At 42.8% G+C, this 27,981-nt stretch overlaps 1 protein-coding gene across 2 annotated transcripts in view; it reads left to right on the forward strand.

Annotated features, from left to right (window-relative positions):
• The first annotated feature begins 1,963 nt into the window (after positions 1–1,963).
• Positions 1,964–27,981, forward strand: part of Pamr1 (peptidase domain containing associated with muscle regeneration 1) — a 97,061-nt gene continuing 71,043 nt past the window's right edge. Inside the window, exon 1 of one of the 2 annotated variants that reach the window (XM_031371158.1) lies at positions 1,964–2,191. In XM_031371158.1, the coding sequence (XP_031227018.1) occupies positions 2,119–2,191 (73 nt within the window). In that variant the 5' untranslated portion in view covers positions 1,964–2,118. Of the gene's footprint in view, positions 2,192–8,682; positions 8,759–27,981 lie in introns of those variants that run through there. The other variant, XM_031371159.1, reaches the window with a different exon arrangement.

Raw genomic sequence — 27,981 nt, forward strand, 5'->3', positions numbered from 1 at the left:
GCCCTGGCCTCCAGTGATCAACCATATCTCACTGAGTGCAGAAAGTAGAACCCTGTGTCATGGTTCTTGTCTTTCCAAACTGTCCTGAGAGCTGGTGTTCAACCTTCCTCAAATTGCCTATGTCTTCTTGTCCCTTCCAATTCCATGGTTTTTTCTTTGCTTCAGGCCTTCATGTGTAGTCCAGGGGGTAATGGTCTTCTTGGGATTTTGCTTTTCAAAATCATTAAAGCACCCAAAAAACTAGAGGATAAAAATTAGACACCCTGTCACACTCACATTATGTTCTTGCTCATTGTCACACTCCACACACCCTCTTCAATGGGTTCTTTCTCTTTCTCTCTTTCTTTCTCTCATATAGATGGTATATATATATATATATATATATATATATATATATATATCCTCAATTATTTACCATCACTCTATTTGTATATATGCATCTATCTATCTATCATTTATCAGTCCATCAAGTATGTATCTGTCATCTACCACTTAATTGTGTGCCATCTATCCATCCATCCATCCATCCATCCATCCATCCATCCATCTATCATCTACTTAAACCATTTAAAGTGCATTTTGTTGGTTAACTTTGCCATATATCCTTTGGGCAAAATGAATAAATACAATTTAGAGACTAATTCATGTATGTGCATTGTTTCTCAAGGGTATTGGTCAGGTTCAGCTTTCCTTCTAGAAAGTTCTCATTCTTCTCCTCCATGGATGGAAATATTACTTTTCTCACTAGTCTTGACCTGAAGAATCATCCATGTCTCATAACTTTGAGTTTTAATCCAACATTACAAACTAATATTGGCATATCCCAGAGCCCCAGGTCTAAATGAGACTCAAGTATACCATGCTTTGCCATTTGTAGCTCAATGATCTTATTATGCAAATGGCTTAAAATCTGAATCTTTCTGATTCCAGAAACTATAGAAAATGCTGCCGATTGTACTTCTTGACTATAATGCTTAAACTTACTTTTATGTGAGTGTTACCTTTGAAGCTAAACAGCATAATGGTTAGCACTACAGTCTGTGGGTCTGAGAGTGATAGGCTCAAACCTCAGCTGTGCCCCTTACTTGTGTGACCCTAGACTCTCAAGGGCTCATTTTCCAAGTTTGTGGGAAAGAGACACTAGGGTCCTGCCTGTATGCTCTTTGGAAGTATCTCATGCTGCTGAACTCACCACCATCATGAACTCAGTCAGGATTTCCCAGTAGCCTGTGTGTGCCAAGGGCAGCGTTTCTCAACTGCACTTGCTCAGGGCAGAAAAGGGGGAAAGAAAGAGCTTGGAGGTAGAGGAGTGTTGAGAGGAGAGTGCAGGTGGGTTTCCTCTACCCTCCCATCACCTGTTGGGGAAGGACATATTCAGTCTCATATGGTGGGGGCAATTTTTAGGATTCTATGGATTTCAGGGAATAAACTCTGGTCCTAATGCTTGAACAGCAAACTGAGTGGACCCCAGGCCACTCTTCTAATCTGGCTCTGCCTGGCTGATTTAGGGGAACTTCAACCAATTCCCGTCCAAGCGCCCCAATCCAGTCTTCCATACCATCTTTCTCAACCTCTTCTATAAGCCTCTCATCTCAGGTTCTAGTACCATCCTGCCCTCTCAGCCTCCCATCCTACTGCCAGGCTAGCCTCCTATCTATCCCAGCCTCCAATCCTCTGTTCTCTCAGCTTTCTAGCTCAGGTGCAAGATGTTTGCATGAGCATCCTTCCTAGCCTTATCTGAGAGGTCCCACAGTCATTCCTACTTCTGTTCCCAGCCAGGTACTGCCGGCCACACGTCTCTACTTTCACCATCACCAAAGGTTGACCACGGAAGTCCAGCTCTGGTATCCCGCTGCTTCCCCCGTAGGTCGCTGTGCACCGGCCTCCAGGCGTGGTCACGACTCCCTGGGCCTCGCAAGGGTTAAGACGAGAGCTTTGGGCTGACGTCGCTCTGGCCGAAGGTGGTTCCCCTAGCCGAGAGTGGGAGAGCCCGGCTGGCTGAAACCCGAGCTCTGTTTCAGCTGGAGCTTGGGGAGGTCCCGCAAGAGCAGAGCCGGCTGCCCTGTTCTCGCCTAGGCATCCCTCCAGTCACTCGGCACCAGCGCAGCAGCGGGAACGATGGAGCTGGACCGATGGGCGCAGTTGGGGCTCGCGTTCCTGCAGCTCCTTCTCATCTCATCATTGCCAAGAGGTACTGTTAGTGACTGGGAGCCCTCTGTGTGGTCTGATGGGGAGCTGGACAGGTTGGGGGTTGTTCCAATGATAAACTGGGGTTCCTAGCTGGGAGATATAATGCTCCTGTTGTCCGCCCTAAGAAAAGGATGATATTCCTAACTGTGGGACTAAACTATGTCCTGAAGGAAAAGAGCTCCTGTCCTATCTATCTATCTATCTATCTATCTATCTATCTATCTATCTATCTATCTATCTATCTATCTATCCTTTTTTTTTTTTAAAGGACCACGTTGTCCTGGGAAGTCCATTCCCTGTGAGTTACTGGCTCTGATTTGCAAAGTCAAAGTTTCCTGGGAAAGTAGTCCCGCAGGGGTGAAGAACAGGGATTGGGTGGGCATTTCTCCAGTGAACCCTGCCTGACAAAGTCTTAAGGTGGGAACTCTTCAAAGCAGACTCCCAGCGCAGGAGCTCTGCTCACTCAGAAAATAGCACACATCCTGGAGAAGCTTAGAGGAAATTGGCAGTCTGTTTCTGGGTGTGCAGCATTTGTTTTGAAAGAGTCCCGGCTCCTTTGTTTCCCACATGTCACATATTTGTCACCCACAGTCCCCAGGAGATGGGCTCCTAGGAGTACAAGAGAGGTTGGGACATGACAGTACTTTAGGCATCCTCTTAACAGATTGTGGAGCCTAAGCCAGGGAATGGCAGGTCACAGAAGAGGCTCTTAGTAGGCAGGGAGCAGGAACTTCTGTCTGTGTCTGTCTGTCTGTTTTGGATGGCTGCAAGGGCGAGAGGTGTGAGGTGAATGAAGCTGGAAATGTGAGGAGGACTGAGATGCCATGCTGAAGGGTTGAGGTACAAGGAGGTGAGGCTAGAGGCTACGGGTGTGAGACTTGGAGTTGGAGAGGTGAGGTGAGAGGAGAGAATGTAAAACCTCACCAGATGAGGTCTTAAAATCTCACAGCTGAGATTTGCCTGGGGTGGGGTGGGGGGGTCATAACTTTGCTTAGAAGAAGGGCACCTCTGAGACCCTCCTGTAGCCTTTCTGTGCTGGCTGGCTATACCCTGTGCTCCATACAAAAGGAGGGGGCTTTGCTCTAGCAGGTGGGTGGCAAATGCCCAAGAAAGACATGGAAGTGGAGTGTTGTTGAATGCACTGGGCCTGCTGCAGAAAGAGAGACCACAGCCTTCAGAGGCGTCTCTTTGTGTCAACACAGAGAGTCTAGAAACATGAGACTTCCCTTCCCATGTTTGGTTAATAATTTCCGTGTACAGGAGCCTGCCTGTGTTCAACTAAGTCTCCCTTAATGATTTACTGCCCCAGTGGTGGGAGTGTTTGGGCTGGCTATATATCACAGTGGCACAGAGCTTATGTGAAGATGGTTAGCTTGTCTCATCCAAATTTAACCTCGATGACATCTTGTGCAGCCTAGATAAGGAAGGAAGAAGGAAGGAGGGCCCCTCTGAGGAGGGCTTATAATCTCAAAGCCTAAACACTTGGGATGACTTGAGGACTCTGCATTAAGATTCATCCCCACTTGAACGTGTGCCCTTTGGGTGCAAATCTCTAGGGTGTTCTGGGTGGCCTACACCTACTCTAGAAGATCCTGCTTCCTCTCAGTTCCAGGGCACGGTGTTCCAGACCCTCGGGGTGGCATGAGCTCTCTCCCCTGCTTAGCTTCTGTGCTAAGTGAGACAGCATCACTCTGTACAAGTAAGGAAACAGCTCAACTTGCCCAGGGGCTGAAAAACTCGTTTATTGTTGACCTAAAAATCTCTTTTACCTTTTGCTATGGAAAAGCTCAGAGGAGGGTGTGAGGTGAGCTGTCAGCCAAGCTGCTGACTGAACCAAATACCAGCTTTATGTGTTTAGCACGATTATCCATTGTTGAGCTCAAGGCAGAAAGCAGAATGGAGAAGGAAAATATTTCTTCCTGCAGGGAATGAGTCCACTCCCTGAGCCTGTCAAGGAAAGCTGGGAGGGACATTTCCTTTAATTACTTTTCTAAAAAGAGTATCTGGTATGTAAACACCCCGTGGGTTGGTCCGGGAAGTTGTTGTTCATGGACATGTGATTCACATTGGAGGGGGAGAATCTAAACATGGGGCCAAGTGATAAACCTAACATAAACAGCATGTGAGGGGAAACCCAACTCCGCTGACTCCACCAGACTGCAGCAGCCCTGCCAGCGGGACTCTGCCTAAGAGGAAAACCTCACTGAAAATATGGGGCTCTGGGGAAATGAAATCTTAACACGGATCAGTTCACAAGTGTCGCTTCCAACAGACGTTAGCTTGTAGGGAATAACACAAACCAACTAAGGACGATAATTGGAAGCACAGGCATTCAGTGAGCAGGAGCAGCCAGCTGGGACAGGGAATATGGAGAATAAGCAAGGGAGAAGGTGTGGCCAGAAAACATGAGAGGTTCCTTATAATGGATCCGCTAACACATTCCAAGGAGAGCTATGAAAATTGGCCTTTTTGGCTGGGGTGGAGTTGTGTGAGGAGCATGAAGAGGGTGTTCCCCTAGCATCTACTCTGAGGATGCCTGGCATCCCAACGGGAAATAACTTCATGGTGGATGCACTTCAGACACAGAACATGGAGCCCCTTGAGCAGAATGTGAGCTGAAAGCTTCCTCCCTGAGGACTAGCTCTCAGATGGTACCCTAAGGTACCATGCAAGCTTCCAAAGGAGGGCAAAGCCAGTAGTCCTACCAGCTATAACACCTGTGAACTATGGCGATGGGCCTAAGGGGCAGTAGTGGCACACATACATTGGTGGTGGTAACCAAACGCTCTCTAATTAGACTTAAGACCCGTTCAAAAAGAGGAAAAACATTGTCTGATTCCATTTGTGAGTGTCACAGTTACTTTTCTATTGGTGTGATAAAACACCACAAGCAAGGAAACTAACAAAAGAAACAGTTTACAGTTCCAAAGGGCTGGAGTTTATGATGGCAGAGCAAGGGCGTGGAGGTCAGTGGCTGGAGCAGCAGCTGAGAGCTTCCATCTTGAACCAGGAGCAACAGGCAAGAGAGAGAAAACTGGGAGTGGTGCTAGTGTTTTGTAACCTCAAAGCCCTCCCCTAGTGACATAACCTCCTCCAACAAGGCCACAACTCTTTCCTTTCTGAAACAGTTCTACCAACTAGGGACCAAATATTCAAATGCATGAGCCTTTGAGGGCCATTGTCATTCAAGCCACCACAATGAGGTACAGTAAAATTCATTAAAATGGAAATATAAGATGTCAGTTGCCAGAGCCTACAGGAAGCAATTGGAAGCTAGTGTTGTATGAGTACAGAGTTATGGTTTGATATGATGGAAAAGTTTTGGCAATATATGTTGGTGACCATGTGACATCAACAATGTGAATATTGATGACAATGAGCAATGAGTGTGTGTATGTGTGTGTGTGTGTGTGTGTGTGTGCAGTTAATGACTTATAAAGATAATGGTTCTACAATAAAAAAAAATACTTTCAGGACATGGCCCAGTGTTTTGTGCCTATAATCCTAGCACTTTGCAGGAGGACTGCAAGTTTGAGGCTAGCCTAGGCTACATCATGAGATCCCATTTTTTAATTAATAAATAAATAAATAAATAAATAAATATCTACAAACACAAATTAGTGGAGCCTTAGGTAAACCTTGGCTACATAGTTTTCAAGATCACATTACCTTGTAACATCCCATTGAGCTCATCTAACCCTGGTGAGGGTTAAGTCACACAAAACAGAAGAGAACCCTTGCCATCTAATTGAGATGCTGAGGGAAGCTACAGATCCAAGGTCAGCAAATTGATCACCAGAGGCCACTTGCCTGAAGTATCTAGTAGGCTCCTCTCTGCAGTTGGCATACCCCAAGTTCCTATGTTTGATATTGCCTACCAGCATTTGAGTTTCTGATCTACATTCTCGAAGAGACAGGGACAGAAGGACAGATAGGGAGAAGAAAAATCATGGAAGGTTGGACACCGAGTTTGGAGAAGTTCAAGTGTATAAAACTACTAAGGACTTATTGGTTGACTAACAGGAGATTTAAAAGCACCTACTTTATATATGCATAACCCTTAGCTATGTTTCAACCCATGTACGACATGTGGGTCTGTGTTACCAGACAGAAGTAAGAACTGGCAATGTTGAATGAGCTCAGACTCCAGGAATCTCAGAAACCTAAGAGCAGTAGGAGTGGAACCTCTCCCTATCTGTTGGTATACCTGCTCTGGAACACATAAACAAGACAGCCCACTGAGGACCTTGGGCACGAGTCACATAGCATAACACCTGGAGTTCTTCTCCGTGCTAATGAGGTATCTAGATAGCCCCGAGCCTTCAGCCAATGAGCTTCCCTTACTGGGTATTCCTTCCTGTAAAAGGTATTTAATCCTTGGTTCATCCTGAATAAAATGTATGATTCACATCCACCATCAAATAAACCAGGAAGAACAAGCAAGGATCATCTCAGAGAGCTGTTAAGGGTAATGGCTGAGAAGACCTTTGACTAAATGCCTAAGTCTCCCCAGGAAGGCCTTCTCTCCTCTAGCCCCTCGGAGACACTCAGCCCTCTCTCTCAACCAGACTGGATTCCTCCTTTCCTGGGCTCTGCCTGTGCAGATGTCATGCAAGGGGAAAGGTAGATCTTGAATCCCTGGTTTCAGACTCCCTTTCCCGTCTGCACACCGGTGGCACCTAGGTACCCAGAGAGAAGACCCGAACCGCTGTGAACCATGTTTCAGACCTTGCCCTGCTTCCAGCCAGCAGCATGCTGATGGTGCCAGCCACTCCCCATCCCTCCAGCGGAGAGGCAGGACGAAGTACTACAAACTCACACATTTTATAGGACCTGGTCTTGCTTCTCTCTGAGACCTCCTTACACCTTGGTATAGTATTTATCTCTCATGAATGCCCTTGTGCATGAACTTGTGGTGGCTAGGTGAGGGTGAGGCTAGGTCATAAGCTGTGGATGAAGTACTTTAGAGCATAGAATCTTAGAAGCAGAAGTGTTGCAGAGCATGTAAGGCCCTTGTAAATACTCAGAAGTCTTGGGAAGACTTTTTAATGTCCCTGGCATAGAACATGAGTTTGACTCAATCTTGCCTACATCTGTGCTACACTGGAGAGACAGAATTGGCAGAGACCATGGTGTCTAAGGGACCTAGGACTGGCCTTAAGTTAGAAAATTATTTCCATCTGCCCCATTAGGGGACAGAAGATTCCTGATAGCAAAGAAAGGTTATCTACCTGCATCGCCCTAGGCCAGCTCTAGACACTGCAACTGACTAGAGGTGTGTGCATGTTGGGAAAGTGCCATTTCCGTGATAGATGAGGAAGGTTGTGATCTCTTCCTCAACATGTGGAAAGAGCTGTCAGCTTCACTCCGCGCTATTTTATAGTTACAAGTACCCAGACTCTTCTCCTCCTCTTACGTATTCCAGTTCCCAAATTCCAAAATAAAGAACTCAGACGCTAGCTAGAGCACCAGAAGCTACCAGATTGGTGATGGAAAACCCACCAAGCTTGGTCCCCATTGAAGGAATTCTCTTTGTCAGTCAGCATTAGATCTGAGCCAAGGCTGTAGGTTTATTACAGGGAAAAAGAAGGTTTTTTTGTTTGTTTGTTTGTTTTGTTTTGTTTTTTTAAAGTATGACAAGCTAAGCCTCATATCTGTAAACAGCAAGAAAGGTAGAAAATTAAAGCTGGCTGAGACCCTACTCCACTCCTTTCCTTTTTCCAGGCAGCAATGACCTGTTAGATAGACTTAGCTCCTGTAGGCTGAGAATACAATAAATAGGGGTTCCACATCAAATTCTTCATGTTAGTGAAATTCCAAAGATGGGGGCAACTCTGAAGGGGGTTCTGTCATATTATACCATACCTGATGTATTTAATTCTAAGTGTGGTTACCTAAACAACTGACTGAGTTTATGACGAGAACACACTCTCTATAATTTTACTCAGTCCTTGCATCAAACATAAGAAGAAATTGGAAAGTTCACATATGGAGGAACTTTAGGTAAAGTTGCCGGTCCTTGCCCAGGTTGACTGTTGACTGTCGTCTCGAATTCAGACCGTCTATCTGCATAAGGCGAGTACTGTAATAGTTCACAGCAGTACCACCTAAGCAGTAGGTCCAACGGGGCTAAATGATGGACGACCCTGATGCCTGACTCTCCCTTTGAGGCTACAAGTTCTCAGCCTGGCCCAAATGTGGTCATCTGCTCACCCCTGTGGAAGGAGGATGTGGAGAAGAACAGAGAAATCAGCTTCGGTGGAACCATGTGGATCCTGAGAGGAGCCACTGTATAGAGCAAACAGCTGCTAAGCAGACTGAAAACCCAACCAGTTTCAGGGAGGGCTGTCCAGTGTTGTGGACCCCACTCTGATCGGACATGGGACATGGCTTTGTCCCAAGGTCAGTCTTTATCATCTGAATCATGTGTGTGTTTGCAGGGGAAGAGAATTGAGCATGAGACAGATTTCAAGTGTGGCCCCGACACTGTGTTTTCCTGTTTTCTTGTGGATTTGTTCTGTCAGGATCATCAGTTGAACACTTGTAAGCCATGGGCTAGGTGGAGCAGGTTTGTGAGCATTTCTTTTTTTTTTCTTTTCTTTTTGGCATGACATAACTGATGGATATTACAGGAGAGCCTTTTCCATAAATACCGGGATGTCTTTTAACCAAGTCATTTTAGCCTGGAGAATCCAGTGCCTGCCAGACACCACCAGCCTGGGGTTGTGCCATATAGAGCAAAGACACCTATTTCTATCACCCTTCACCCTTAGGGAGCTGAATGCTGCTTTAATGAGGTCATCTGCTCACCTCTGTGGGAGAGGGATGTGGAGAAAACAGAGAAATCAGCTTTAACCCTGCAGGCTGGATGTTTTTCATTGCTGCCCTCGCAGAGGTTCAGGCTGTCTCAGAGGGCTGGGTTAGTGGTTTGGCAGCATGTGTCTTCATAAGTAGATGTCTGGTCAGCTGGTTTTGTGATTGGAAAACCATGGCTATTGCTCTTGCCAAAATGGAGTGTGGAACATGTTCAGCCAACTGCAGCTCGCAGGGAGATTGATTGTCTCCATACCCCAAATGCTGGTTTGGGAAGAAAAAAACAAAAAACAAAAAACAAAAATTCAACCACTTTAATGCAAAACCCCTTAATTGGGGGAAACATCGCAGTCCAATCTACTTCAATTGATTAAACTGTTTGAGGACTCTGAGAAACTAAAATACTGGTATTTTCAAGCCCACTGTCCCTTCTCATTACTTCAAAAGATTTCACTAAAGGTGACCAGTGAACCCCCTTGACCACAAGGTCTTTCTTCCAGAATTAAAAATAAAACCGAGGGATGTCTTAGGTGTCCTAGGACTTGGCACCTGAGCATGAATTATGGCTGGGAGCTTCTTCTCTCATATTTCCAACCTCTCCTCATTTTACCTGAATTTAATGGAAGACGTAGCTGTCAGCAAAGTATCTTTGTCCAGGTCTTCTTGGCCTGGCTTTCTGTCTCTAGGGTATGTATTGTTCTTTTCCAAAGGGTGTCTAGAATCTCTTCTGGGTAAGCTTGGCTCCCTTGGCTCATGTTTCAGAACATATTACTAAGTGTCACAAGCCTTATAGAAATGTGACACAAACTTCAATAGACAAAAATGTCCAGATTGGTGACTGTGATGGATCACCAGACTCTACAATAAAGATGGAATTATAGCAAGAGAAGAGTCTAACATTTGTCTTTGTCACAAACAGCCTTCACTTCAGGAATTACTCCCGCCCCTTATGCTCATATTCGTGTATCTGTTCAGCAATGTTTAGCTATCAAGCACCAAGTATGTTTCTAGGTGCTGGGATACCATGAGAAGTAAGACAAAGTCCTTTTCTTTAAGACCTTTGTAACATGTTGAGAGAATGTTAGGTTCGTCCTAGCAATTCGTCACAAAGTGAGATTCACAAATTGTAAGTCCAGGTTGATGTTTAATAACAAAAGGGAGACTCCAAGAGGCTATGATAAAATATATTGGGAGATGTAGTGATTAGTGATTAATTATATACAAAGTACATTATAGATTTGAAAAGTTCAGCAACAAAGAAAGCCACCATTAGTATATCACAAAGTTGTTTGGCCACAGAGCCTTTTTTGACATAATATCTCATACTCCTGGATAGAGTTAGTGCTCCATAGAGAATGGTTGTAAAAATTTTAGTCTCTCACTTGAAAGGAGTAAGCCATTGAAGAATATCTTACCACTACAGAAGAAAGAGTAAAGGGGGCATTTTAAACCAAACAAGTATGGGCTATTAAAATGTACTTCTTAAGAGTATGGGCAGAATCTAATGTTGTTGCTACTTGTACTTGCCAAGATGTTGAAAGATTTCTACAGAGGACGATGCATCCATGGTCCTATAAGAAATTCTGGCTAGCATTGAGCTGCATGGCATTTAAGTTGCTTTAAGCAATAGGATTGGCCTGGGATCACTGGGTACTCTGGGGTGTGAATCTGATTAATGAGCACTCACAGTGATGTGATAGTTCTGGGGACTGATAAGTCTTGTGACTTGTCTTCCCAACCAGATGCATCTCCTCTTAAGGAACAACAGGGAAAATCAAGCAACTTTTGAATGTTGGGGAACACTGGGTCCAAGGTCTACACGGGCCACCACCACAAGGTCCGCCCTTATTCTTCTTGTCCCCAGTCCCAAGTCATTCCCTCATTCCCTCTGGAATAGCTGACAGACAATAACTGATTTGTACAGCCCAGAAGGAGTGTGGCTGTTTGCTCTTGAGACATATTCCGGGAGAGAGCACAGGCAGCTCAGTTGTTCATTGAGCCTTTGTTTGTTATTTCTGCGACCTTCTTGTCTTCCTTTACTAAATATTGTTCTTGTTGTCATGCAACATGTTTTCCATCTTGGCCCTCACATTGCCTGCCTCTTCTCTCTGCCCAGACTTGTTTTAGATGCAATGACAACAGTGGCCGTGGGTGAGGAACAAAAGCAGCTGTTCTCATAAAAGGCATCTTTTCTGAGTGGACTTGGGAACACATGATCTTCTCAATAAGGATTCAGCTACCACTCACCATGTATATAAGGTTCATCTTTAATGTAGATGTCGTGGTATGAGTATATCATATTTATTTATACACATACACAGAAGAATGCAATTATAGATTTGGATGTTTATATATTCTATATATTCATGGATAGGTGATACACACACACACACACACACACACACACACATGCACACAAGTGTGTGTGTGCTATGATGTAAAACAAAGCTAGGATCAAATCTCAGATCTGTCATCTATTTCCCTGTTTTTACCTTTCTTGGGTGACTGTGGTAGTTTGAATATTCTTGACCCTGGGAGTGGCACTATTAGGAGGTGTGGCCTTGTTGGAGTAGGTGTGTCATTGTGGACATGGACTTTAAGACCCTGATCCTAGCTGCCTGGAAGCCAGTTCTCTCCTGTTCACCTTTGAAACAAGATGATAAACTCTCAGCTCCTGCTCCATGCCTGCCTGGACTCTGTCAGCTCCCACCTTGATGATAACGGACTGAACCTCTGAACCTGTAAGCCAGCCCTAATTAAATGTTGTTCTTAGAAAAGTTGCCATCCATGGTCACGGTATCTCTTCACAGCAGTATAACCCTAACTAAGACAGTGACCATATTTCCTCCTAATCTTGTAAGGATAATGATGGCCACAGTCTGAGCTGGTTGAAAGTCTTAATGAAACAATTTAAAGTAGTTAGCACATTTCCTGGTAGATAGGAAATATTCAGGAGATTAAAGTTCTCCTCCAACTCCTTTCTGTTAAAAATAATCATGTATGCCATATATACTGACCCTTCTCACTTCCCACCTCCCTAACACCTCATCTTCCTCTCCACAATTATTCCTCTCATGCTCATGTATATGTGTTTTACTTTGTGACTCATGATTAACCAGACTCATCTGTGTGACCATAGGTTTGAACCATCCACCAGAGCCTGGTAAATTCAGCAGAGGGCGAACAAGCAAAGACAGCGATTTTCCCTCTTCCAGAATCTCTTGACAGCCAATAGTTTTATGAGGTCCTACCCATCCTTAATTGATTGTTGGCAGGACTGGTTTTGTGAGGACCCAGTGTGTGTAACTAGAGTTGTGCATGTTAATGACAGTGACAATTGTGCTGAGTCTAGAGAACGGTAGTTTCATGGCCCTTTGTCCTATCCAGTCTCACTTGCCTCAGGAATATAAATTTCACAATTGAGAATAGAGAAGTGGCAATTGCAGGTTTCCTGATCAATAGCAGTATGGAACTTACACACAGCTTGCTTTAGCAGTCCTTGGTTCCATTCTATTCATCTGTGCCCCGTCAGAAAAGAAAATTTCCCAGAGACTCAACATATACTTATCTTACGAAACTGTTCTCTTCCTTTGGTTTTGTCATCCATCCACTCCCCAGCCTAAATGTTTTTCATACTCAGTGCCTTAAGGTCTTTTTGAAATGGGGCCAATGGCAGGATTTTACAGTGACTCAGGAGACAGTGTTTAGCAGAAGTGATTCTGGGGCAATTATGTTGCAGTGCAAACACCGAAGTTCCCTTCATGGTCTGAAGGGAGTGCTGCTGCTGATTCTCCACTGCAGAGTGGCCAGACAACCTCAGGGAAAGGTTCCCTTCATCTTCTACTTTGCAGAGCTGAGGGAGATTGCTATAGCAAGGGTGAGACTGCCTGAGTTGCCATGAACCCCTGTTTTAGGGTCAAACAGGTTTTAAACCATTTAGTGTTTAAATGAAAATGGTTTTAGGGGTAAGGACGGATGGGACACACTGTTGCAATCACAAACCATCTCAGTTCCTGCACATGACATTTATTATTAGTGAACTTTCTTTAGTACAAATTGCACCTGGCTTCCACTGGCACTGATGAAATTTGACTATGAATCTGTAACCCTAAATCTGTGAGCTCTTGGCAAATGACAGGATTTAGGCATGTCCAATCTTTTGATATTGCAACACATTGTTGTAATATACAAAGTTCACCTCAAAAAAAAATGGTTCAGTATAGTTACTGAAAAATATACCAAAACATAATGCTTAAGTACATTTATGTTTTTGTGTTATGCTCCATTCATAGCTGTCTTTGGGTGCACTGTAAGTTGGACATACCTGATTGAAATCTGTGGAAGACCAAGATAACCCAGGGCTAGAGAAATCCAGATTGAATGTTAAAGGCACATTTTAAATTTCATCTTCTTTAAAAAGGCCATTTGGATTCTTCAGCTGATATAATCTTTAGTGTATTTTATTGCCAAGTGCATTTGAGTGCATTATTCAATTGGTTTTAAGATTTTTTTATTACTTTTAATTATGTCTAGGTATATGTCTGAGTATGGGTGTGTACACGTGAGTGGAAATGCCCATAGAGGTCCCAAGTCTCAGATTCCCTGGAGCTGGAGTTATAGATCTTTGTAAATGGGTGCTGGAAATTATCCTATACAGGAACAGACAGTGCTTTTAACAACTAAGCCATCTCTCTAGCACTCAACATTTTCCCCCAGTAACCAATGTTAATAAAAAGGATGAAAATCTGTCCATCTTATATTCTCAAATTCAAAATATTCCAGAAGCGTGCTATCAAGGTCATCTCAACCACAATTGTTGAGGATAAAGGCAACTGGGGGGTTTCTTCAAGGTTGTAGGTCCTGAGTTCTCCTTGGCTGTGGATGAGGAATTTCCATGCCTAAAGAGAGGCAGCAGGAGGTGATGTATGCCCTATTAAAAGCTACATGAATTAGAGGCACTATGGTTTGAATGTGTCTCCCAGTTTTATATGTAGAGAAGTTAACCCCCAAGTTCATATGTTAAATAGGGATGGGTCTTTGGAAGGTGATGGGGGTCTACTCATGGATGGATTAGCCTTTGGGTTTTGGAGACAGTGGCTTTGTTATATAAAAGGGAGTTTCCTCTAGCTTGCTTGCACTGTCTCAGTGCATGAAGTCCTCTAACATGTTATGTAGAAAGAAGACCCTCATCAGAATCTGGGCAATTTCCAATTGTATGGTCTTAGACTTCCCAGTGTCCAGAAACATGAGCTAAATAAAGCTATAGTTTATAAATTATACAGTCTTGTGTGTTTTGTTACAGGAACAAAGAATCAGACTTAGACAGGAAGTGTTAGAAGAGACAGAAGAAGATCTAAAAGGCAGGTGGGCCTGGCATTCCCCCTCTCCTCCCATTGATGATCGAATTTGCAATCCTCCACTATACATGCGCTGCCAGAACAATCAGTCCCACCATTTGCAGACCTTGGTTGGTGGTTGAGACCCTGGGAGCTCTGAGGGTACTAGTTAGTTCATATTGTTGTTCTTCCTAAGGGGCTGCAAACCCCTCAGCTCCATTGGTCCTTTCTCTAACTCCTTCACTGGGGACCCTGTACTCAGTTCAATGGATGGCTGTGAGCCTCTACATCTGTATTAGTCAGGTACTGTCAGAGCCTCTCAGGAGATAACTATATTTAGGTGGCTTGTCTTTCCTTCAGTCTCTGCTCCATAGTTAATCTCTGCCACTCCTTCCATGGGTACTTGCTGCATGGGGAGTGGGGAGGCAGCTGGGGTTTGTTTTTGTTGTTTTTGCTTGTTTCTTTGTTTTTTAGAGGGAAAACTGGGAAGGGAGAAATTTACATGTAAATAAAGAAATTATCTAATAAAAATTAAAAAAAAAAGAAAAAAAAAGGCAGGTGGGAAGAATGAAAATTGGTTCAAAGAAACATGAAGAAATTGCTTGAAATGCTGTGTATGTGTGGACCTGTGGAGGACACACTGTTTCCCACACTCTTCCTTCTCTGTGATTTAAACAGAGATGTTACTCAAAAAAGAAAAAAATTACACAGATAAGAATAGCAAAGTCTGAAAATCGAACAATTCTTCTCCCAAAGTCCTTCATGGTTGTTGACACCTTTGAGTGGAATACACCTTTGTGGCTTTGGAGAAAGGCTATGGTAGCACAAGAGGGTAAACTGAGGCAGGCAGCCAATGAGGGGTCAGTGTTGAGAGCAGCTGATGTAGGTGAATCTAGATACCTATAGGGACTGCAGCAGTTACAGAAGGGAAGGAAAGAAAACTCACACACATACATATTCACACACACACACACACTTGCACACACACATATACACACACACACTGAGTGTATAAAACAAAGAGTCCAATAACTTCATATACACAAATGTATATATGTATACATACATACATAAATACATATATAACTACAGACAGACATATACACATTCACACATAGAATGGTTAAAGCAAAGTTCCAGCAAGCTGGCTCCAAGCATTTTGCATGTACATATATGCATAAAAACACACAACTGGTGGATGGAGCAAGCCCTGACACACACCCAAACAAGCTTTACATACATACATACATACATACATACATACATACATACATATATACATACATACACATAGTTGATAAATGGAAGGAACAATGTTTCAGTCCCCCATCACACAAACTTTACACATATACATACATACACATTGTTGATGGATGGCAGAAACAATGCTCCAGCTCTCCACACTTTATTCTTTCTTCCATAGCTTATAAACCCAGAAAAATCCTACTAGCAGTCTAAAATTACTGTGTGATTACATCTAGTTTTCTTCTAGGAAATGATTATGAAAAAAACCAGTGTGTTCCCTAATACAATAAATAACATTATGTAGTACAGGTAAAGAAAATAAATTATTTCCCCAAACCCATGTACATTTGTAACTAAGTAACTGGCTATAGATTAACAACGTGTAAGCAAGCAAGTAGTTTTCTCAGCCAGTTTCTCTCATGAGCAGGCAACAATTTGTGGTTACAAGGAAAGGAGTAATTATTTTATTAGTTGTCTTTAAAAGTAATCTTGTAAGAATCTTAAAAGAATCACAAATTTAAACTTTTGTAAAAAAAAAAAATGAGTCATATCTACCTTAAATCCTCAGAATGCATCTCTACTTATAACCAGTTCTTAACAAATCATATCAGGAAGCTGTAGGCAAATTTGGGTATAAGAAATCAATTGTCACCATCCCACCTCAGTGAGAGTCATGTCAGCCAGAGCTGTCCTTGTTCCCTGTCCATAAAAGGTCTCTAGCTTAACTAATAAGAATGTGCCTTTCTGAACTTCAAATAGTTTCCTAAGATTTTTTTACATCAGAGCCAGTAGTAAAAACATCTCAATCTACCTTCACTAACATTATTTTATTTTTCCAAATATTTTGTTGTTGTTGTTGTTGTTTTGGTCTTTTGTTTTTGTTTTTATGAGGCAGGGTTTCTCTGTATAGTCCTGGCTGTCCTGGAACTCACTCTGTAGACTAGGCTGGCCTTGAACTCAGAAATCCACCTGCCTCTGCCTCCCAAGTGCTGGGATTAAAGGCATGAGCCACCACTGCCCAGCTTTCCAAATGTTTTCTAAGGGTGATGGTTATTGCTGACAACCCACATCCCTAAATTCTTTCCTAGGGTAGTGATTGAATCATTAATCTGCTCCAGGAGCAATGCCTGAAAGAGATTAAGCATTATTATTGTAAATGCCAGAGATACTGCCCAGTGAAGGACTGGTAGCCTCCCGGGAGTTTTCATATAATTCTTAGATTAAGAGGGATGTGAAAGCAGCAAGCAGAGCAGAACTCTATAACGGAATGAAGTCTTCAGAACACGTGGTCCTCAGAGCTGTGTTATACCAAGGCTTACCCATAGGCAGTTATGAGTAGGTGGCATTCTAAAGCTATTTGTCACTCCCTCTGCATTGTCCTCCACATTGTGGTAGATATCCTGTCTATGGTTATCTATCAGCACAAAAGAGGAACAGATTCAATGGACACGGGGTCTAGATATAGGGTCCCTTCAAGGTTCTCTTTGCTAAGGAGTCAAGGACATCATCCTGGATTTTTAGGCTAGTAGATAGGAAGACCCTAAATAAGTCTAACTTCTCGTGGACTGGAAGGACTCTGATTGAAGCAGCATGATAGAGATGTAATTCTAAAAGACTGTTTGTTTTGTCTGAAAGGCAGAAATCTAGATTCTATCTCTAGTGATGTTAATAGAATGGGTCTGAACTGGGGTCCAGATATTCAAGAGTTTTCAGCACAGGTGCTGGTGTGGATGAGAAGAGCGCTGTCTGGTGCATACAGACAGGGTTTCAGCTCTGCTAAATATTGTGTACTTTTAGCCAAGGTCCTTGACCTTTTGTTGTCTCAACTTCTTTATCCATAAAATGTGAGCTCATTATACCATTGAGAATGAATTAACACATGGAAACATGAGGGAAGCAGCGTGCACATATGCACATAAGCAGCATGTGCCCAGCTCAGAACACGGTCCAATATATGTTAAGGCTATTGCTGCCATTCAGAATAAGGAATAATGTCTGTGGGTCAGACCAGCATATTGGTTAAGTGCTCCGACTCTAGAAACAGGCTACCTGTATTTGAACTCTATCTCTGATATTTACTACTTGTGTGACTCCAGGTTTACATCTATAAGAAGGGGTGTTTCTTCTAGAATCTCTCATGGCCACCATCACCTTCAACTGCAGTGATGTTCATATGAGTGGATTCTTGTGAGGGCTAAATGAGCTAATAGGTGAGTGACTTAAAACTGGGTCAGGTCGAAATGGTACTATCATCTTAGACAGGATACACACCTATCCTTTATAGTGCCATCAGAGTATAACAGTACCTTCCCTGAGCTTGCTCATTATTTGAAGCAAAGCTCTTTCTTGTATGAATCACTTACTTATATGACCCAGAGCATAATTGCTGACCTTTTCCCTGCAGATAATATGCAGAGCATTTCCTGAGTCCTCTGGGTTCTCTCTCACAACCATGAAAGACTAATGCCTACATTGCATGGAGGAGGGAATTGAGACAGAAGAAGGTTGATGATACATCCAAAGCCACATACTAACAGATGGAGCCAAGAGTAAAATTTGGCAATCTTGAGTCTCAACTGTTTCTATGTTTACCAATAATGCTGATGCCGTCTTCTTAAAATTTATTTTGATACATTTTTGTGTTTATGTGTGAATGGTGTGCATGCTTCTGTATATGTCTGCATGTGTATGGCTACACATGTATGGGTATGTGCTTGGGCCAGAAGTTAATTTCGGTAGTCTTCCTTGATCACTCTCCATTTTATTTACTGAGGTAGAGTTTCTTTTTGACACTGGAGTTTATTAATCTGGAGTATCTAGCTAGTCAACTTGTCCTAGGGATCCCCTGTCTCTGCCTTCCAAGGGTAGGGATTGCAGATGTGCTGCTATCTAGGGGATGAGGATTAGAACTCTGATCCTAACAGTTTTATGTCAAACACTTTATCAACTAATTTATCTCCCCAGCTCTTTGCTTTCTTCTTAAATGGTAAAGTCGGAGGTTGAGACTCTGGGGAACCAATTTACAACATTGGTAAGAGTGGGGTTCTGAACTATCTTCTTTTGCCTAAAAAATGTACACCATGAAACGTCTATTTACTGTCTGTTTCCTTACCTGTTAAATGAAGCAAACAATATTCACTTTAAATGATGGTTCTGTGGACTGGACCGATGAGCTGGTGAGTTTTAAGCACTAGGAGCCATCCACCATGTGTGGTGTGACTTAAACAGGGATTGATGCAGAGCTGCAATATGGAGCTGTGTGCCAATAAAGAGGAAAGAGGGAGAAAAGCAAATGATAAGTTTAATTCTTACTCCATTTCCCTTCCCAAGGATACATAACTCCAAATATTAGATTTCCAAAGAATTCATCGTGGCACACACAGTGAGGTAATGAAGGACTTGGCTTTGTAGCTGTCATTATCTGACTAGTGAAAGAGGAACTATGAGAGAGGAAGCTTGAGTCACTGAATGTGAGATTCAGCGGGCTAGGACTGAAGACTGCTGGATGACAGAATACTCAAGTCTCCAGAGGAGTGATGGTACCCGCCAAGTCTCAGGAAGCATTCTGCCAATGTGACCTAGAGTCGGATTCTTCTAGTCCTGGCTCCAGCTGTTGACCAGACCTTCCAGTAGAGAAGAAGGTTGTGTAGTGTGAAGAAGCAGTTTGGGCAGCTGGACAGTTGTGGAGAGATGCAGTGAGCAGCCGTGAGTGAGGGGTTCCAGCAGCTTAACTGTGTATCTCCCTGATTCCTGCACCTTCCCTCCTGTTTTGTCCTAGCAGATTTATAAATGAAATATAGTTTAAGAAAAGAACCTCAGAAGGTTTGATCGAATGATACTAGATAGGATGGCTATGGGCTTTGGTGAACTCAAAAGCAACCTCTGACAGGTAGAAGGAGTCAGCATATAAAGATGTCAGCATACGGTAGCAATGGCTTTCCTTGACACATCTGGGGTAGTTCTGTTGTAACAAACGATGCAGTATTTCAACTGAGTGTGAGACAAACAGACTCCTGTTTTCACTCAGAGTCTCCAGTCTTCAGACTCGTTTAATTGGCCATCATGTCCACTTATATCTTCAATTGTGTTGAAAACTTTGTGTTTTAAGGTTCTGCTAAAGAGACATGATTCGTCTCTGCCTCTCTGCACGTGTGAATACAATCTGCTGAAGGACCAGGGCCAGTTCACTCTAAAGCAAGCTGCCAGGACATCCCAGGACAGCGGAAGTAGATGCAGAATAGCAATGGTGACAATGATGACAGCAGCCAGCTCTCTTTCCTGTCTTGCTCATTTGTTTTGCCATATTCATGGATGTGGACGCTATGCTGACTGAGCAGCCTTGGCATTCTATCAATAAGTCAGAGTTAAGACGTTAAGCGACTCCTGATATTGGTTAACTCTGATTTTTTTTTAAAGGGGTCATAGAACTCTTGTGTATATAGTATAATTATGCAGCAATTTCTAATAACCATTGACTTTTCTATATCAAAAGAAAAACCTTAGGGTAAAAATAAAAAAAGTTTCTGAAACAAAATCTGTCATCAATTTTGAGAGATTAGAGGACTGCGGTTACACAACATTAATACTGACATGCAGACATATGTGTGTCCTGTGTAAGCATGACAGGAGAGACGGCCACCAAAATGTTGAGACCATTTCTGAATATTAAGTTTTATTCATGATTTTCTTTACTTCTCAAAGTTTTCATAAAGATATCCCCCTCATCTTTCCTTTGTACTGAGATATGCACTATTTTTTCGGGGAAATGAGAAGGTGAGATGTGTACATCACAGGAAGTGAACCAAATATAAAAAATAAACTGGGTGATAATTAGTGGATTGTTACAAGTTATACCCTGGAGGGGGATGTTCTCAGTGAGGGACTATGTGCAGGCATGGATGGCCAATCTCTCCAACTGCTTTAGAGTCTTATTATGAACTTAAAAATGGCTCTAAAAGTGAAATCTTAAAAAGTATTTTGAATCAGTAATAGTGACACTATTACTGATGCTATGGTGTGCTTACAGACAGGAGCCTAGCATGGCTGCCCTCTGAGAGGCCCAACACGCAGCTGAAAGAGTCAGATGCAGATACTTACACCCAAGAAATGGAAAGAAGCCAGGGACCCCTTGGCTAGAATTAGCAAAAGTTGGAAGAAGGTGAGGAGGAGGACAGCACTATAGGAAGACCAGCAGTCGCAACTAACCTGGACCCCTGAGATCTCTCAGACACTGAGCCAACAACCAGGCAGCATACACATGAGCTGGTCTGAGGCCCCCAACACATATACAGCAGAGGACTGCCTGGTCTGCCTCAGTAAGAAAAGATGAACCTAACCCTTGAGGGACTTGAGGCCCCAGGGAGTGAGGAGGTTTGATAGGGTGAGGGTAGTGGGATGGGGACATCCGTTTGGAGAAAGGGGATTGGGGAGAGGAGGAATGGGATGATGAACAGTCAGAGGGAGGACCGGAGGTGGGATAATGACTAGAGTGCAGAAAATGATTAAGTAATAGTAATAGTAATAATAATGACAAAAATTATAATTAACAAATGTTTAAAAAGTATTTTGTAATGAAAAATCATTTTACCCAGTGAAAAAGCAGGTAATGAATTCACATGTGGAGAACCCTGAAGGAGAGACAAGCACAAGGACTAGAGTTTTAGTCCTCAGCATACATGTATAAGGCCAGGCATGGCTATGCATGCTTCTCACCCCAGCACCAAGGAAGGCAGAGAGAGAAGGGCATCTCCAGAGTTTTCTGGCCAGGTAGCCTAGACAAAATGGAGAGTTTCTGTTTTAGTGAGAGCCCCTGTCTCAAGGCAATAAGATGGTCAGTGATAGATCAGGACATCTGATATTTTCCTCTGGCTTCCCTATGAGGGCACACGAACCCCCACACCCACACACTTACATGTATGCACCACATATACATACCTGCAGCTTCAAGAAGATTATTTTGAAACTTGGGTCAGATACAAAGTAAAGTTGGCCCCATCCCAAGAGCTTGTTTCTCCATTAGTAGCAGCTTGTTTAGCTTCTGCCAGTCCTGGATATTTTTCTTCTTCTTCTTAGAATGAATTCCCTGGAAAAGATGCTTGGGTGTTTCTCTGTGCTTCCATAAACAAGGTAGCTAAGGTCTTCTTCGGTCAGTCTTTTGCTTCTTGTAAAGGAAAGGTGAGAGTAAATAATTCTGACTGAAAAGAAAACACACTGTGAATACATTGCCTAAGAATGCAGAAGTGCTTTCAAAGCTATGGAGATGCTAATGCCCTTAGGATATAGAGAAAGCTCCCCAAAATACCTACTGCTCTCTTTGTTTCTGTTGGTTTCAGGTTCTGAAACTGGCCCTTATCATCATCCTGAAACTCCTTAAATTTGAACAGCTGAAGTCCAGTTATCGGTGTACTCTTCCCACAAACATAATTCTAACAAAAGGAGAAAAAATTCCCAAGATACTGCCCTAGTCTGCTTCTGCACCTTCAGACCTCCCTAGCTGGTCAGCCCAAGCCACCATAAGATGTTTCCTGTGTCTACTTATTTGTTTATGATTTCTTTTGTTTTCAATTATGTGTTTTTTTTTTCTGTGCACATGCACACGCACATGAGCACATGCCTGCACATAGGAACAGGTACATGTGTGTGCAGAAGCTGGGTGAGGCACTGGATCTCCTGGAGCTAGAGCCACAGGTGCTTGTGAGTCCTTCACCATGGGTGTTAGGGATGTAACTTGCTACGCACACTCGTCTACTCCAGTCACATCTAAAATATTGGGGATAAAATCCTGATAAAGGATAAGAGGCAATAAGAATCCAAAAGGAGATCTATGCCTCCTGGATTTCAGACAGTCGCTGATATCCCCTAACTCGGACGTGTTCCAGATCAGTCTTTCTAATCATCAACATGCCCTCATAATTAGGCATAAAGGTACCCCAAGAAATGATTCGTAAATGACTAAGATTGGACATTGTTTCCCTGGTCAATACAATGTTTCTAACCTACCCTAGTTTAACACCAAGATGTCCATAACTTGGAATTTCTCTCAAGGAATCTGCCTGCCCCCAGCTAGACCCAGAGAATTAGCAGGAAATGCTAGATTGAGACCTCCTGGTCATTGCCTCCAGCAGAACCAGAGAATTAGCATAGGAATATCAAAATGCCTCACCAGGGAGAGTTCCACTCCTCTTCCTCCTGCTTCACACCTAGCTACCAGACCCTACTGACCTTGATGTGTGGTCACTTGCCTACGTGACTCTTGTAATTTGCCCTGCTTGCTGTATGCTACTTAAGCCTGCTTTTCACTTTGTATACGAGGACTGGGACTCGCAGAAGGACTCGCAGAGGGACTCACGCTGCACTTACACTGGCGCTCAGACTAAGACTAGAACTTAGATGGGCTAGGTCTCAGATTCATGCACTTGGGCCCGGGGGATGCAGCACCAGTTCAGAGGAGATAGCTGCTGCTTTAGACCCAGTATGTTTCAGATAGCCTCAGATGTACCTCAACTATTGAGCTGCCAGATTTACCATCTCTCTTTTGCAATGACTGTAAAAGTCTGATGCCATTTCTAAGAAATACATTTAGATCCTATACTTCATGTGTCGTCTCTGCCATCATTTCTTCGCCTACGCTTGTCGATCTGACTAGGACCCTCATTTCTCCTGCGGGTTGAGGGAGGCCCAGATCAGCCAGCCCGTGGCAGTAACTCATGTCCTATGCAAGAGTAGCAAGTGCTCTTAACTGATGACCTGTCTGCTATCCGCTTATTTATTTATTTTTTTTAGGTATCACTTTTTTATTAGATGTTTTCTTTATTTACATTTCAAATTTTATCCCCTCTCCTCATTCCCCCTCCAAAAAAAAAAAAAAAAAAAAAAAAAAAAAAAAGAAAAAGAAAAGAAAAGAAAAGAAAAAAACCCTATGCCATCCCTCCTTCCCCTGCTCACTAACCCAGTCTGTTTCAGAGGCCACATTACTGTATTTTTCAAGCTGAGAGAAGAAGGACCACAGACTTAGAGCCTAAGAAAAAGACCTTTAAACAATGGCCTGTATCTGTCATGTCCTATGTGCCTGGAAATAACCTCATCTTTAGAAGTAGATCAGTTTCTTTCTATGGTTTTATTTAAATCACCCCAGCCCATTTTATTTAAAGGACCTTTCATGACTATTCATTTTCACAAGTTTCTCCTATGACAGTTTACGATCCTGTGGGGTCATCCAAACAACATCCACTACTCCTCTATTAAACTGTGATCTCCTTGAGGTCAGGAATGGGATGTATTGGGGTTGGAGAGATGGCTCAGCGGTTTAGAGCACTAACTGCTCTTCTGAAGGTCCTGAGTTCAAATCCCAGTAACTACATGGTGGCTCACAACCATCCTTACTGAGATCTGACACCCTCTTCTGGTGTGTATGAAGACAGCTACAGTGTACTTACAAAGGAATGGGATGTAGTGCTCTCTGTTTTATTCAACAGTTAGCCTCCTTCCTGGGACATATCTGACACTCAATAATTGCTTGTTGAACGATAGAGTTAATCCATCAGTTCACCTATGCTTTTGGTTCTGAGCTTAGTGGGGAAGTGAGGCACAGGGTAGTCATGTGACTTGCTGGGTGTTAGCCTGGCTCTGAGTGGATCCAGTGAATTAATTCCTTATTCATTTGCCAACAGATGTCTCCAAACTTAGCAACTTCGAGTAGCCTACATTGATCCTTTTCTACTTTTGGAAGTCAGCTAAATCTGAAATGAATCTTAGGCAAAACCAAGGTGTTAGGTCCATTGCTTTCTCCTTTCTAGTTTCTAGAAGTTCTTTCTCCCACTTGCCACATGGTCCCCTTCTCTATTTTCAAAGACCCTCACTCCTGTAAGCTCTACTTCTCTCAGGGCCCCTCATTTTCAGACTCATCACCCTCTGTTGTCCTTCCTACACTCTTGTTATGGTTATACTGTTCACACCTTGACAATCCAGCACCCTTCTCCCATCCCAGGATTCTGAAATAAGTTGTGTCTGCAAAATCCCTTCTGCCAGATTCCCCTGGAGTCATTCTCTGTGACCAAGATGGCTCTATTAATAGAACAGGCTAGCAGGGCAGAGCTGGACTTGCTCACAGAAGTAAAAACATGCTAGTGAAATTACTTCAGGGAATTAATTCTTGGATAAAACGGAGGCGTCCAGGCTGGAAATGAACCACTCTGCTGCTTGGAGAATAGGATGTAGCAGCTACCAAACTAGGACAAACCTTATTTGGCCTTCTGTGTCAAAATACAAAGTCTTAGAAATTAATTTTACAAATTTGCAAATGAGTCACTCTGTAGTGACTGGCCTCAAGGAGTTATCAGGATCTAGAAGTTTTTGAAAACCTGGGAAGGGATGATATTCTAAGGTAGAAAGATGGAGAATGTTAAGACATGAGTCCACACCTTGGAAGCACATTTGCTGTTCAGAAAGTGCAAAAAAAAAAAAAAAATGCTGTCTGGCAAGGTAGGGGTAGTATTGAAGGAAGACAGACCCATAGTGGAAGTCCTCTGGACCAAATGTTCTAGGAACTTCTCCAAGAGGAAGAACATGTCCCAGCATTGATACCATCCAGCAGAGCAAAGCTGACTGTCTTGCCTCAGAGCTCTAAGCTGGATCCTGTGGATTTGAATAGTGAGGGATGCTAATTCTAGAGTTTGATGAGTTTCAATCAAGGCATGCTTCCTCTACACTGCCTATGAATCTGGGTGGCTGCTGTGGCTGAGTTAGCGGCAGTGCCTAGTGGCTTGGGTCATGTAAAGGAGACAAGAGATAAACTAGGACAGCCACCCCGACATTGTATCCATGGAGGACCCTTGTGGTTCTGCAAAGTTCATGTCTGATCAAGTCTCTCATATAAAGTTAGAATCTTTGTGTAGCACTGAGCACATTCTCCTATATACTTAAAGCATTTCTAGCTAGTCAGACCTCCTAAAGTATAACACCATGTAAGCAGTTGTTATAGTGTTGAGGTAATGATTTTATCCTTTTTATGAGATTTTTTTGTTTTTGTTTTTGTTTAATAGGAAAATCACTTGAAAAGACAAATGGATAACCCTGCCAGGCAGCCTGACTGCCACTGGCTGTATTAAACTGTCACATTCCAGATCTAAATTACAGAATTCAAGATCATTTACTGAAAAAGGAATGTAAAAAATGACAAATGGCACCCTCAATAGAACACAACAAAACCTATTTTTAAAAAGTCTATATATGTTTAGTATAGTTTTTTTTTAATTAGAAGATTTAAATGGAAGGTGTTTGAATCTGGGAATATTGAACCTGTAGATAAAGAGTGCTGGGTGTAATAAAAATAGAAAGAATAAAAACAGCTCTAAGTGCTGAAAGACAACCCCATAGGATGTGGTGTGTGATAGAGGCAGTGGAGTGGGATGCTTGTGCAATGTGCTTCTGATTAGACCAGGGAGGCCCTCTCAGTTCAGGTGTGATACAGAGCTGGGACAGAGGCTATGGGAAGAGCGAAGAGGAAGGGCCTGCAGTGGGCAAGAGCTTGGTGAGGGGATGTTGTCAGGGAAACTGAGAGAAGATGAGAAATAATGGCCGAATAAAGACCACAGGGGAAACAGAAGGAGAGGAGGAAGAGAGAGGGGAGGGGGAGGGGAAGCCGAAGAAGCAGGCTCTTCATTGCTCTGTGAACCACAGCAGAGCTATTTGTATTGGCCTCTTGACTTCTATTTGTGTTTCTTATCTTCTTTTCCTTTTGAGAATGGATTCTTTTCACAAACAATATACTTTGACTACAGTTGCCTCTCCCTCTATTGTTCCCAGTTTTTCTCCACTTCCCCTCCCTTCCAGATTCATTCCTCTTTTGTCTCTCACTAGAAAAGAACGAACTTCTGAGAGATAAAAACCAAACATGACAAAATAAAACATAATAAGATAAAACTAAAACCATCCTATTGAGGCTGGACAAGACAACCCAATAGGAGGAAAAGAGTCTCAAAAGCAGGCAACAGAGTCAGAGAGCCACTTGTTCACACACTCCTGAGAATACTAAGCTGAAAGCTATAATGTGTATGCAGAGGACTTGGTGTAGACCTGTCTTGGACCTGTGCTTGCTGCTTCAGTCTCTGTGAGTTCCTAAGAACCTTGCTTAATTGATACAGTGGACCTTGTTCTCCTGGTGTTCTCCATCTCTTCTGGATCTTATACTCTTTTGACATCCTCTTCTGAAGGGTTCTGGACTCTGAGGGAGGGAATTTGAGGGAGACATTCTATTTAGGGATGTGTGCTCCAAGGACTCTCTCTCCATGTAATGTCTCACCATGGAGTCTCTGCATTTGTTCCTATTTGCTGAAGAAGTTTCACCATCAGAGAGGAAGCATCTCTAATGATGATTGAATAAGACACTGATTTATGAGTATAGCAGAATATCATTAGGAGTCATTTATTGATTTTTTTTTCAGACCAGTAGTATTTGGTTTTACATTATGGTCTATGATTTGTCTTGTTTCTGGTTTTGGTCACTCAAACAGTGTTGGGTATGGATCAGTGTTGTGGAGTGAGCTTTAAGTCAAATCAGACCTTGGTTAGCTACTTCCACAAGTTCTGTGCCACTGTTGCCCTGGCATATCTTGGAGTCAGGACAGATTGTAGGTCAAAGGTATTGTTGCTGAGTTATGTTTCTGTTTTGGTAGTCTTTTGCTCACCAAAGACATTAGAATATAGGGACAAAGGATCAATCTGGGTACCACTTTGACTTCTCCATGGTCAATGAGTTGAGCAAATATTGTCATCAGCAATGGGATCCTGCTGTCAGTTTGTGACAGGCAATACATTTTTTTTTTTTTTTTTTTTTAGTAACAGCCTCAGTTGTTTGAGGATTTCCATGGGACCCCCTTAGACAACAACTCAATTGAATGCAACTGAGTCCCAGTACTGAAAGTCTTGTCTGGTGATAAGAGATAGCCAGTTGGGACTCCATATCCTCCATTATTAGGGGACTTCATTGGGGTCACCTTCATATGTTGAGATAGGTTTCACTCTACTAGGTTTCCACTCCAACCCTCAAGTTCTCTGTAATTGAAGCTGTCTCTCCCCACATTCCCTCCTTCAAACCTACTTCCTCCCTGACATTCCTGTTCTGGTCTCCCCTCACCCTGGGTCCACCCATGAAATCTATTCTATTTTCCCTTCCCAGGGAGATAAAGCCATGTGTTTCCAGCCCTAGACTCTTCTTCTATACCTAACCTCCCAGAATCTACAAATTGTAGGGTTGGCTATCATTTATTTAATGGCTAATATCCATTTATAAGTAAATACATACCATATTTATCTTTCTGGATCTGGGTTACCTCACTCAGCATGGTATTTTCTAGTTCAACCCATTTGCCTGCAAATTTCATGATGTCATTTTTTTTTT

The sequence above is a fragment of the Mastomys coucha genome, unplaced genomic scaffold, assembly GCF_008632895.1.
Source record: "Mastomys coucha isolate ucsf_1 unplaced genomic scaffold, UCSF_Mcou_1 pScaffold15, whole genome shotgun sequence".
Classification (NCBI taxonomy): domain Eukaryota; kingdom Metazoa; phylum Chordata; class Mammalia; order Rodentia; family Muridae; genus Mastomys; species Mastomys coucha.